The 13,901-nt window shown below is 42.8% G+C and overlaps 1 protein-coding gene across 1 annotated transcript in view; it reads right to left on the reverse strand.

The window, feature by feature from the left end:
• STK4 (serine/threonine kinase 4) overlaps positions 1 to 13,901 on the reverse strand; it is a 218,867-nt gene that overhangs the window by 136,256 nt on the left and 68,710 nt on the right. Inside the window, exons 3-4 of the mRNA XM_086932548.1 lie at positions 13,764 to 13,892; positions 10,634 to 10,748 (exon numbers count right to left, since the gene is read on the reverse strand). Of these exons, the coding sequence (XP_086788674.1) occupies positions 10,634 to 10,748; positions 13,764 to 13,892 (244 nt within the window). The remainder of the gene's footprint in view (positions 1 to 10,633; positions 10,749 to 13,763; positions 13,893 to 13,901) is intronic.

The raw sequence follows: 13,901 nt of genomic DNA on the forward strand, positions 1-13,901 counted from the left end.
TCCGATATTGATTCCATCATAGGATTAAACTACGAACCTTTACTAAAAGAGACCGCTATGCAACTCAAGAAATGGCATAAATTGCCAATCAGCATGATTGGTCGAATAAATTTAATAAAAATGAAAATTTTGCCTAAGTTTTTGTATTTGTTCCGAGCGATTCCCCTACGGGTCAATAATTCCTTCTTCCTTAGATTAGAAGGTATCATTGGCAGTTTTGTATGGGGATATAAAAAAGCTCGGCGCGCCGTATCATCGCTTAAACTCCCCTTTAGTCAAGGAGGACTGTTGTTCCCGGACTTCAAATTCTATTACTGGTCAGCATTTCTGACTCGGATACGCAGTTTGACAGTTATGGATAAATGCTTGTACTTTCATAGGTTTCTACTAGGACTGGATGCTAATATGTTTCTCTATAGGATGAATGACCCCAATTATTTCAAGAGGGTTAAATTTAAGACTATACGGGATACCGTGAGTGTCTGGCGATCTATTTTGGTTAAATGCAATACCTCTCTTTTACATTGTAAAACACCTTTATGGGGCAATCCTGGTTTTCCTATAATTTTTCATGATTCAACTTGTCGAATGTTTTTAAATTCTGGTATTAGATTTTTGGGAGATTTATATGACCATCAGGGTTTTATGGCATTTGACAAAATGAAATACTGTTATAATTTACCGGAACTGGCAAGGTTTAAATACTATCAGATTAAAGACTTTGTGGTGAAGAAACTAGAACTCACTATGGTATTAGACTCTGAGTTATGGGATTGTATTTATAGAGATGTAGACAAATCCATCATAAGCTTAGGATATAAGCTTTTGTCTGATCTTAGGATCAGCGATGTTACTACTTTAACAGAGAAATGGAATAGAAAATTGGCAGTGAGTGTACCAACTGATTTAATTACTACATCTCTTAAAAGTCTTAATGTATCTGTTCAATCTTCTAGTTTAAAATTGCAAATGTTTAAAACTGTTTGTCAATTATATCATACCCCTGAGAGGATACTCAAATGGGCAACGAATAATAATTACTCTGATAGAACGAAATGCCCTAAATGTGATCTGAGTGGTGCGGATATTATCCACATGTTTTTTTCTTGCCCACGTCTTAGTGAATATTGGGAAGGAATAACTAAGGTGATTTCTGATAGACTTGAGCAACCCTTCTCATTTTCACACACTGATGTTTTTGTGGGCATCAACGGGGGTGAAAGGTTTAGAGATCTTTTGAATATTCTAATCACATGTGCAAGGTTAATTATTGCTAGAGCATGGATCCAAAAAAAACCACCAACAGTTTTGGAATGGTGGAGTCTAGTTAAGGAAACTTATTGTATGGAAACCGCTATTGCGGATTCAAGGGGGCTACTGGCCAAACGAAAAATTGATAGAATTTGGGGTTTATTCATGTCTTAATAATTCTCTTTTTAAAATGTATGTTTGTTTGACCTTATTTATATATCTGTTATGGCCTAAGTAATGTTGTATAATTACCTAATGTAGTTTTTGAAAAGTGTTCTATATTCTTTTTTGTAAATTTGAAATGTTTTTTGCTTTGTGTGCTCCTTGGATGCAAATAAAAACTATTCAAAAAAAAAAAAAAAATCTAGATCAGCTTAAACCAAAAAGCAGGTTTGTAGGAAGGTGGTTGTCTGTTTTAGCAATGAGAAGAAAGTGCTGCTTTGCAATCTACTCTCTTAATAGGGACTCAGAGTCATTCAGCAGCTGTTCATCGCCTCGCTTCGCATCCAAAGCGTTCTTACCTCTCCGTCGTTGCCTCGGTCATGGAACTGAGCCGAGGGGGAGGTGGAGACGCTGTGTGCGGTGCGGAAAGTTATACGGATGCTGCGGACCTGAGGGAGAGCCGTGTGCGGTGATTCAACGATTGGCTCTGTGATTGAGAGTAATCAGCCAATCATAGCGTTGGAATTACGTGTGTAACCAATGCAGACGCGGCAAATTGCCCGGTCTGCAGGTATAATGTTCTCGGTCATTGTAGAACCTTTGTTTAAAATTAGGGGATGTTTGATTGGTCTTTTTACAGGAAACGGAAATCGAAAGGGTCGGACAAAATGTGTAAAAATAATGATGTCAATGATGTGTATCCCTCGTTTTACATATCGGAATAAACACCTGCAATCTACGTGTCACTTTTATTCGTGGACAATCTATAGGGCAATACGGCTCAGTTCCATGACCGAGGCAACGACGGAGAGGTAAGACCGCTTTGGATGCGAAGCGAGGCGATGAACAGCTGCTGAATGACTCTGAGTCCCTATTGAGAGAGTAGATTGCAAAGCAGCACTTTCTTCTCATTGCTAAAACAGACAACCACCTTCCTACAAGCCTGCTTTTTGGTTTAAGCTGATCTAGATTTTAATGGATAGAATTAATGACTACTAGAGAAGTACTTGTCTTGAAAGGTAAATTTACTGCTGCTTGGTCAGACTCAGTTTGCGGCTCTAATCTAGGCAAGCTGCTAACTGCCTTGTGATGAGTTAACTTCACCTGTATGTCAGCAATGTCATCCTGCCTTTGACCTCCTGACCTGCCTCTCTTGTGTCACTGTTGAAATACCATCTGGACTATTAAGTCCATATTTTAAGATGAATTACAACCAATGCTCTATTTTTTAGTATGTGGCCTCCTTTACCCTGAGCGGACGCCAGGTGAGGTGAGGTGTTTCCTCCCTACAATTTGGGTGAGTTGAACATCATGTGACGAAACACTTTATGAATACACATGATAGTCCTAAGGACACTCCAACTTTGACTATTGTTTTTGTTTTTTGTTTCCTTATTGTTCACACAGGAGAAGATATACCAATTTTTCATTTGAGAAATTGGATTTGCTCTGTAGATTGTCTTTCACAGTATATAAAGTAAGTGTTGCAGTAGTGCATCATAGGTCCTGACGAAAGCCTATAAAGGCTGAAACATGTTGACCAGTTTACACTCATGGTAAATAGCAATTCCTTGCATGCTATTATCACTCTGCTTTTAACCATACCACCTTGATGGACAGACCGAATAAAGTTTTTCTTATGACATCAAGATAGGTATTTTTAGAACACTTGGATTACAATTCTTTTCCTTTTCTTTTCTTTTTTCACAAATTTCGAGCACTGCAACTTTGCCCTTACAGCCTGCACTCGATCATCTTCTATGGTTGAGGGTCAACCATGTGGTCCAAGTTTTGCTAGCCCCGGGTCCGTCCTGAGGAAGGGCATACTGGATACCACTATCTCAATCACACAACCCAGATGACGAAGTTCCGCTATTGAGTGGGCTGATGGGGACTTTCTCTAGTCTTTTTCTCCTGTGTGTCTCCACATTAACGCCTTTGTAATGTTTTTCTTGTACATTAACCTGTTGGTTTTGTCTTCCAGAGGGGACACTTTATAGGTTCCAACGAACTCAGACTTCTGGTACCTTTCGTGTGTTTTATTGTCTAGTTGGGGGACAAGGCACCAGTAGGTCTATAAAAACAATCTCCCCTGAGGCCCTCCATTACTCTTTGTTTTTCTTGTTACAGAAATGGATATGCCTGTCTTATTGGTATATGGCGGAACAGTGGAGTTATCTTAGTGTGACTTAACCTCGTCAGCCATGACCATGATGTATGCATCTTTGTCAATTGTTTGTTTTTATGATATGAATGCGAAACTGTTTTGTTTTTGGATTTTGTGTGTTTTAGGACTATATTTTGTACCCAAAATAAAAAGTGATTTTGTATGTAATACTCAGCAGCAATCCTGTTAAACCAATAATTCCGATGAGCCTCGTAACTGCAGTAACTGAGTCCATCAAAAGTAACAGGCCACTCTTAACAAGGGCAAAAGCTGGGGGGTTTGGGGGGTTGTAAATGAATATCACTGAATGCAAGCTGTTAATTTGTTCTTACAGGGAAGAGACTAATATGTTTCTGCAGCAACATTGTAGTGAGGCCTGAGCCTCGTTTGTGTTCATTGTTATGTAAGCATGGCTTAGTAGAAGTTTAATCGCCATTTGACTTTTTGCTGCTTTTGCACACAACACTGCATGTAGCTGTTTTTGTAAGGTAGGCTGCGTGAAATGCTTTACATGAGAAAAGCTTGTTTTCGGCATCCCTAGACTAACATCGTGACCCTAGTCTGCACAGTGAGTGCTGAAGCCGTCAAGGTTATCATAACATGGGAGGTGTTGTTCAAACTGATCGGCTAACAGTTTTAGACACAACAAATGGCAGCTGCAAGCCCGACGAAATCCGGGCGCATTTATTATTACACCTCAGCCATGATTTCACACACTCAGAAGATTTTCTGTTTCCAGGGATGCCGAGAGCTTTTGCTGATCCTGATGGGATTCACTCTTGCTGAGCTGAGAGGTAATAGGATCCACCAAACAAGCCTAATAGACCTTCTTTAGTTTATAAACATAGTTCCTAGACAGGGAGGATGTTATAACTAGACTCTAGAAGACCGGTTTTTCACCATCATTGTAATAGGATTTCTCCCTTTGTGTTTTATGGAACTGTAACAATGCTGATCATATTATTTCTAATCATATGTCTGCTTATGTTGGCAAAGATACTGTACATGAGAGCAAGTCGTTAAAATAAATATTTTAACCGTACCCGTGTCTCTTATTTACTCCTGTTGTGGACTGGTATGAGAGTATAATTAAATAGTGTTCTCACTTCCCACCATTCCTGAGTTTATTCTAAGTCGCATGTTCTGGGTTGTCTAATCATTGGTTACTTTGCTATAGGACGAAGAGCTAATGTGACACGGATGCTATCTGGTTGGGGTTTTCTAGGTACTGAGGTGAGTTTCTGGTACACCACAATTCATTGAGGTCCTTGGTCTCTGTGCACAGTTCTGTGTATGAGCAGGATCCTTGCAACAACATCTTCTACGGTATAAATCATGGGTGTATGATGAAATTACACAAACTGCTCCTCTACAGATACTCTTTATTGTTTAGTTATGGAGTTCCATGACGGCCCATTATGTCTGACTTTGTGGCCACTTCAGGAAGAGATAGAAGATAAGCAACAGACGTAAAGAGGAGTACAGTTTAGGAGGTATAATGCCGGTAACCAGTGTAAACCTGACGAAATCATTCATTTACTTTGGGTATTTTATAGTGCCTCTAAATTACTTTTCAACCATGTCTCACTTCCCTTCCACACCCTTTCTCCTCTGACCATCGTTTGTGCCCCTCCACTCAGCCCACACACATATTGGGAAAATTGAAATTACAAGTTCCGGAATCCACAGTGGGCGACGCGGGCACACCTTCAGAGTCTTGAACTGAAGTCCTATGCATTACCAGGTACTTTTTGTGGAAATTTTATTTTTAAAGGAAGGTGAGAGTGTCTAATACAAAACGATGCACTCCATACTAGCCTTCTAGTGTTCTTTCGAGTATTCCTTTACATTTACGTGGGCAGACTTACACACACAATTATGTACTGTGGGGTCCAAAGTCTAAGTCATCACGTCCACGTGTCAACCTACTCCTCATTTTAATCTTTTGGCAAACTGGTATTTTTCTGGACAGACATGTGTCATCAGTACCCTGGCAATTGAGCATATGTATAGCAGCTCAAAAATGGATCACTGAACGGCACCTGCTCATTGGAATACTGGGGGGAGTGTGGGGAGTTTATGCTCATTGTAAGGATCTGTACTCCTTTTGTTTTGCTACTGAATTGTCTGCATAAATGTCAGACTAATTACAATCCTGTTAAATGGTAACTATGATGCTTTGTTTATACCTAGATTCCTCTGTAAAACCCAATAAAAATGTGTTTAAAAAAATCAGTACCCTGGCAAGTGCAGTACATGATTACAGCAAGGGGCTTACTAACAAAATGTTAGGAGTCAGTTAGGTTCAGAAGCCACCCAAAGTACAATTCCTTTTTGCGTGGGCAACTTCTATCACCATGCCCAGGTTATGACATTAAATACATTTGTGCAGCCGATTAGAGTAGTGGAGTAGAGTGCTTTTTATCTGAGCCGGACTGTAGGGGTTGCCTCCTGACTTACCTTTCCCTGGTAAATCTATATAGTAAGTCACAAATGGCCTCCTTAATACCCATAGTATATGTTGTGTGTTCATAAGAGTGTCTACATACATGGTAGAGGGGTCACCTATATTGGATGGCTCACAGTGTATATAAAGTGCCCAGGGACCTAGCATACCCTCAAGTTTGCTTTTAGCCAGAGACTGCTGCTACCCCTTTTCACCATTCCTCAGTGCCCAGATCTTTTTGAGCCTCCCAAAGCCCCCCCTTCCCTCTGATAAACTATGAAAGGCCAAACACACTGTTAGACTTTCCAAATGCATTCCCAGGATGTGCCCTGTGAACTGGCACCAGCAGGCAAAGAAGTGATCAGAGAAAGAGGAACATTCAGACAAAGACTGACCTAGGCAAACGTCTCACCCATGATAGCACGTATCTAATGCCCCACCACCACCGCCGCCACCCTGTGCTAAGAGCAGGAACGGTCTACCTGAAGTACACAAACGGAAAGATGACGGTTCCATACCATAACAAAATGACTACCTGGAAAAGAAACAGTCTCTGATGATTGGTTGTCTCCTAATATTGGTTTATGATTTCTGAATTCATTTGAATACTAGGAAACTATAATAATTCAAAATACCATTGGGAGTGGAAACACTGCACACCACTGTGCAGATCAAACACTATAGGGAATTAACACCTTGAAGGAAAAAGACACAAATCCCTAGGTCTGTGGAGAACTAGGTCGCTGAGAATTAAGTTGACTGCCTTGTGTGTGAAAAACTGGTCCTGCGTCACCACAACCTGAGTGGCTGTACTACCACGATGTGCTGCTAAGTGCAACCAAACCTCGAGAAGATGCAGGAGAGAGGTCAATATGTTTCCTGGGAGAGCTACCATGAGAGGTGGCCAGTCACACTTGTAAGCTTCGGCACATCACAAGCTTGAGGCTGATGTGTGACCCCAGTCAGTGGCAGTCCACAGGGGACTTGACAAAAGTATGTGTGCTGAAGTCCACAGATGGAAGGCTATTGTGACCTTCCAAGAGCAACCTATGAAGTGGTATGTCACCAGTGTGAGCCCTGAATCACCGTAGACCTCCAGCTGTGTGAGAACCTGAAATGGACACCACTGAAAGCCCCCCCCCCCCCCCCCCCCCCGACTGACCCGTGAACAATCTCTGGCTGCATACAAGGTGCTGACTGTAATGAATGCCTGAAATCATCATTTAGATCAGCAGGACTGTTTCAGCTGCAAACTGCAGCCACAATTTGCCACTGTTAACTGCACTGCTTGCCCAATGGCACTGAAAAAATGCACAAAACACACAAAGGGCAATGATAGGAATGCTTGCAATAAATCTAACCAGGGTAAAATCGGTCTTAGGTTGTTTGTGTTTTGATCTATGAGGACTTGGCCTGGCACTTCGGTTGGACTCTTCCCATGGGGAGTAGTGTCAAGGCTGATTTGCATATGGCTTGGTCCAAACTCCGGTGGCCTGGTGAGCAAAAGAACAATGGGTTTTGATATTATCCTGAAGGACTGCCAATGGTTAGAGAAATTACAAGCATTCCTTCAATCAACTTTTGTGTGTTTGATGTACTGCCCTTAGTGGCAAGGGTATGCTCAGACATGGGTCCTGTGCTCACCGTGCTCCAGGAACCAAGCTATACCTCACTGATGAGCCCCTATCATGGCGAAACCAGTCCTAGGTTGCTTGTGGTCCAGATTGGTGAGGACCTGGCTCGGCAGTTTGGGCTGGACTGTTCCCATAAGGAGCAGGGTCAAGGCTTATTTGCATAAATAGGTCATTGAGGAGATAAACTGACAAGTCAAGGTGGTGGGATATAGTTATCGGAGAATGGCGCATTATGAGACTGTTGCTGAGGTAGATTAGGGGATATGCCTAGAAAGGCATATCAATTCCCAACTCTCCTCTAACATGGCTACTTACAATTTATTTAATCCGCACAGAATCGGCTTTCGAACTGGCAACAGCACCGAATCAGCTCTGCTTGGGGTCACTGAATATCTCAGCCAACAGCTTGATTGTGGTGGCACGCCAGGTCTCATTTTACTGGATCTGAGCACAGCATTTGATACAGTCTCACACTCCATCTTGGTTGATCGTTTTGAAACCTCAGGCATTGTGGGTGTTTCTTTGAGGTGGCTGATCTCTTTTTTAAAGATTGCTTGTTCCAAGTCTTCTCGCATATCACTAAATCAGATCCAGTAGCTCTTACTTCAGGAGTACCGCAGGGCTCGATTTTAAGCCCCCTGCTTTTCCATCTCTAGGTTTGCCCTCTGGCGTACATTGCGGAGAAGTCAGGACTAACTATTTTCTCATATGCAAATGATCCCCAGATCATCTTCTCTCTTTCAAACGCTCAGCATCAGGACTCTTCCTTACTCCACTTCTGACTCAGCAATATCTCTTTATGGATGTCCAGAAACGCCTTGAAGCTGAACGGTTCTAAAACTGAGGTCCTCATTCTGGGAAACAACCCTGAACTTTGGGGACTTAACCACTGGCCTTACACTCTGGGACCTTTACCTGCGTTGGTCCCTAAAGTTAAGAACCTAGGTTTTATTATTGACAACAATCTCTCCCTCAGAGCCCAGGTGTCTGGGGTCACAGCGACCTGCTTTGCTGTTCACAAGTGGCTAAAATAAATCCTCTGGTTAATCCCTCCTGCTGCCCAGAGAACAGTAATGCATGCATTGGTGATTTCCAGACTTGACTATGGCAATGTTTTGTACTTGGCGTGAATAAAGCATCGGTCCATCGCCTACAGCTCATCTAAAATGCTGGAGCTCGTCTTCTTTTCCGGCTGCCTTGACAGGCCTTGTCATACCTCCGTCTCGCCGTTGCTCCATCAACTTCATTGGCTCAAAGTAAACAAACGTGTCAAGTTTAAAGCCCTATGCTACATATTCAGGGTCAAACATGGTTTGGAGCCCCCCCTACATACAAAGTCTGGTCAAACTCTACGTGCCCACTCGACAGCTGAGATCAGCGAGCCTCTCTTTGTTCTCTGTTCCCAGAATCCGTCTCACTCGCATGAGTGGTCGCTCGTTCGCCTACCTTGGCCTTAAAGTGTGGAACTCTCTTCCGCTACAACTTAGGTAATGTCATTTGCTTCTAGCCTTCCATAAGAAATTAAAGACCTTCCTTTACAACTCAGCATAACTTGTTTTGTGCTCCTTCCGCAATGTGTGGTTTGCTTATTATTCCGCTCAGCGCTGGGAAACCCTGTTGGGTAGCTGTGCGCTTTATAAATCTATAAGTAAATAAATACCTCAGATACATAGCTGAGCTGACACACTGAGACAGGCCAAAAGGAAGACAATAAAACTGCCACATATGTTGCCTGCACCGACATTTTAGGAAGGGTTGATGTTCTTAGCAAATTCAGATGGAAAAATAGGAATCCTGTGTCAAGCCTGAACAGCCAGTCTCACTGGGTAGAAGGATGCCCCTGAGAAGATGGATGCCTCCTTGCAGTGTTGATATATAAAACAGTGGCTGAGTGAACAAGGGCTGAGGACAGGTCAGAAACCTTTACTTATTTTGCATGCCGGAAAGATGGAACTCATGAAACAGACTTCAAAGAGGCAAGGACATTGACACTTTTTAGAACCCTCACCAAAAGCTTCTTATAGTGGACACTTCCACAAGGAAAAGGATGGGAAAGGGCTTTGGTACTGAAATGAGGAGACCAAGCTAGCTATGTGTTACTAGAAACGGTAAAAACACCAAAAAGGGCAGATAACATGGTGTGCCATTTTAGAATAAATGGAGTGATGTGACTCCCTTCAAGGGGAAAGAAGAGAATAATAAGAAAAATTTATCTTACATACCTTGTGCAGGAGGAAGACATGGGTGGTTAAATCCAGTGCTGAGGCATTGGACTAAGCAATGTCCTTGCAGGTAGAAGTTAGGCACATGGGAGGTATAAGGAAAGGTCAGAGTGTCTCAGAAGTTACCAAGGGAGGGGAAACTATGGCAGTTGAACACCACTGATCACGGCCTGTAGCGAGAAGGCATGGCTCTCCTCATACCAAACTGGGACTTGTCCACAGAATGGCACATAAAGACATGCCTTTAGAGTGAGTTAATGAATTTATCACTGAAGTGGATGACACTGGTGGGGTCCAAAATGGGTTCTGCAGACACCACAAAGATTTTGGGACCTTAGCACAGGAAAATAGTTGCAGGTCTTACCAATGAGTTAGACGAATGGAAGCCCCCCCCCCCCCCCAAGAAAATATGGGAGTATCACCAACAATCTATCAGTGGTGCAGAAAACCCTTAGGGCATCTCCAACCCAAATGTAGATTGGCTTTAGACATTTTAAGGAATACAGTGACTGGAGACCTAGCACAGGGTGTCCAATAAAGAGATTTGCTTATTAGGTCGCCGAATGGTCTTCGATTACAATCCAGAAGTTACGGGATACTCCATTGTAAACTAACACATTATAAACCTGGAATACATTAATTATAAAGCTGTAGAGCATCACAAATTAAAAACAGTAAATTACTATTGTTGTTTAACATAGCAGAATGGCAGGCAATGCTACAATTCCAGACAGAAAAATATTAAACTTACTGTTTTGTTTCTTTGTCTCACAATATCCGACACTGACCCCGCTCCACAGTACTCCATCACAATCCACAGGTCTGTGTTTTTGAAATAACTGCCATAATACTTGACCACGTGGGGGCTATGGGAAATTACATAACATTTTCAGCAAAAACTTTCACTAAAACCAGAAGCAAAATCGGAGGAGTTTATTTTACCCCTTATTGCTTGATATTTTAGCCTTTCCTTAAGATTGTATGCCTTAGCCTAGGGCATATCTATCCGCCAAGCACACACATTCTTGGGTGCCAGGCAAAGAGCAAGATGTTGCAACAGTGTACAAACAACAAATTGTATCCAGAATACATTCTCTCAACAGTCGCACAATGAGGGCAAGAGCATAGGGCAGTGAAAAGTTCCTTTGGGTAACTAGTGAAGCCTCATGAAAAGGTTTACATAATCAACAACATTTGAATGCATTCCTTCATGTTTTTATGTCAATGATTATCATTTCACTGATCTTAGTGTCACATTCAGATCTGCTCCTTGTTGGTCACCAGCAATTCTATGCAGATTAAATCCATGGCGGGGAACACATTAAAGTTCAACAATAACTTTGGAACAGACTCAACCCCCAGCGCAAATGGGTTCAGAGGGTGCTACATCGAGAATGACAAAGATACACAACAAAACAAACTCAAGGAGATAATGGACAGAGCGCTGAAACTTTTCAGCCACTCACCCCCAGTAACAGATATGAGTTGAATCCATCATCGTTCTTTAGCTCACTTCACCACTTCAGTTCAGACCCAGCCATATGTACATCCGTCTTGACCCTGTACCTCATGGTAACAGTCCAGCCCGAACTGCCAAGCCAGGTCTTTCCTGTACCGGAAACAAGTATCTGGGGACCGGTTTCGGGATAACACCCCTCATCAGCCAGGCTGGCTTGAATCCAGTGGCAGATGAGCAGCACCAGGTTGGCTAGAGCGGGCTGCCTCTGCGCTCCAGCTGACACAGGAGGCACTGCTCTCCAACCAGCTGTCTGATACAGCTAGGGGGAGAGGTTTACACTGCGCATGTCAGGGTGGCTGTCGCAAGACCACCAGTCCAAGTTACTTGCACAGTGTAAACTTGTGGAGCGAGGACCACTCCCCTGCTGCCTGTCAGCAGAAATGGCCAGCCCTCAAACAATTCTAGGGCCGGGAGCAGTGAAAACAAAACGGTAACTCATTTTGTTAGTTTTATTTTTCACTTTTGCTGAACTGGCATTGGGGGGGGGGGAGCAGACGCTCCTCTGTCCCAATGGGGGTCCTGTTAAATTGGAAGAAGGAGTGTGGAGTCGAAGTTTAAGTTGGTGGTGAAGTGGCCAACCTAGACGTGCAGAAACGTGCAGACTCGCTCTGTACAGAGAAGCCAGGTAGATGGCAGAGAGTGCTAAGAAAAGCTCAGAGGATACAGTGTGGAAGCAGACTGCTGTGTCCTCACAAGAGATTGACAGGGGTGGGACGGAGTGCAGAGACTCAGAATCAAGGTAAAGGATCAGCATCACGGCTCAACAGAGTAAAGTTGAGCACCAACACAGAGGAGGGTGCTGGAGCAGAGATGCCAAGAATAGCAGCAGTGAAAAGTGCGAACTACTAGAGGTGTGCAACATGGTCTATGCGTGGGGGCAGAAGGATGACTAGTGTAGGCCACATTTGGTAAGCTCTTACCTGTATTGCCCCAAAGAGGGGGGCAACTGGGACAGAGTTAGAGTAGAGGCTCAGCTGGGGAGAGAACCAACAGTGTAGTCCAATGTTAGAGCAGAGTGGTCAACAGGAGGAGGGTGGTCTGAAGTTGGCAACAGGAGTTAGGCTGGTTTGTGGTATATCAGAATATGCACTGAGCAGTTTGGCGTGGTTGATACCTGCTACTCGGGTAGGGAGCACTTGAGGAGGAGGTGCTCAATGGAGAAGACTCAGCAGGTGGGACCACATAGAACCAGAAGGCAAGTGCTTGTGGCAGAAGGGGAAATCCCATTGAAGCTAAAGGCAGTAAAAAGACGGTATGGTGGTGAAGCAGTGATCCACTTTAGAAGCTAGACTTTAAGCGTGGGTGGGCTTTGAGAAAGTAAGCTTATTTTGCCACATGTTAAAAACTAATGAAAAAATAAGGTTGAAGGTAAATTGCTATTCATTACTGGTGGCAATGCATATGCATTCCAACTCACTTCCTAGGCTAAACAAAGCTTATCCATTTCTACTCAATAAAATTCTATTCCAATATATACCTTCTAAGTGGGAAGCACAATTTACCCACTGAACAACATTTGGGGCCAGATGTAGGCAACTTCAATTTAGCGAGTCCTTCATAGCGATTTTTACCGAATCGCTATTAAGGACTCGCTAAATTGAATGTAGGTAAAAATCGCTAAAATATTAGCGATTCCTTAACATTCCTTAATAACGAATCAGTAATTGAGAATTGTTATTAAGGAATTCCTAGCCATTCATTCCTATGGGCTACGAGGCCCATAGGAATGAATGGGAAGATATTCACTATTAGCGATTCGGTATTACCGAATCGCTAATAGCAGGAGCTATTTCAAGGGTGCCAGGGTTTCCAAAGGACAACCTGTTGCACCGCTGAAATGTGCATGTGTGCACATGTGGCGCACATACATGCCCTAAGGGCATGGATGTGTGCCACATGACATTTAAAAAAGTCAAAAAGTGCTTTTTTAAAGGATATCGCTACTTACCACCAACTTGAAGTTGGTGGTAATTAGCGATTCCTTAAGGCTGAAGTGCACTATTTTTAGTGCTACGTGCACTATTTTTAATGCTACGTACATTGCATTTAAGGAATCGGTATTTCCTATTTCTTAAATGCAAGAGCAAAATAAGGAATCGCTATTTTGAGATTCCTTATTTTGCAAGTAGGTTTCAACTCACCTACATGGAACTCAGCCAAATACCGGTCGGTAACGCAGAAATTCTGCGAATTTCCGCATTACCACTAGTTATTTGGCCACCTACATCTGGCCCTTAATGAGCTTTGCGTTACAGCTATATAATTCCATTTAAAACCCTGACACAATCCATTTCATAATGTCCGGAAGCAGTACACAGACAGCATCATGCATCAAGACTCCCTCCATTCACACTATAATTACCTGTCACACTGCTGCATGATGGATATTTCTTTGATTATTTCCTGCAGGTCAGACTCCACAGGAACCTGTTTGATGGCAACGATTTGACCTGTTTCTTTATGAATTGCTTTAAAAACACTGCCATATGACCTGTCCGAA

This window comes from Lissotriton vulgaris, chromosome 7, assembly GCF_964263255.1.
Source record: "Lissotriton vulgaris chromosome 7, aLisVul1.2, whole genome shotgun sequence".
Taxonomy (NCBI): domain Eukaryota; kingdom Metazoa; phylum Chordata; class Amphibia; order Caudata; family Salamandridae; genus Lissotriton; species Lissotriton vulgaris.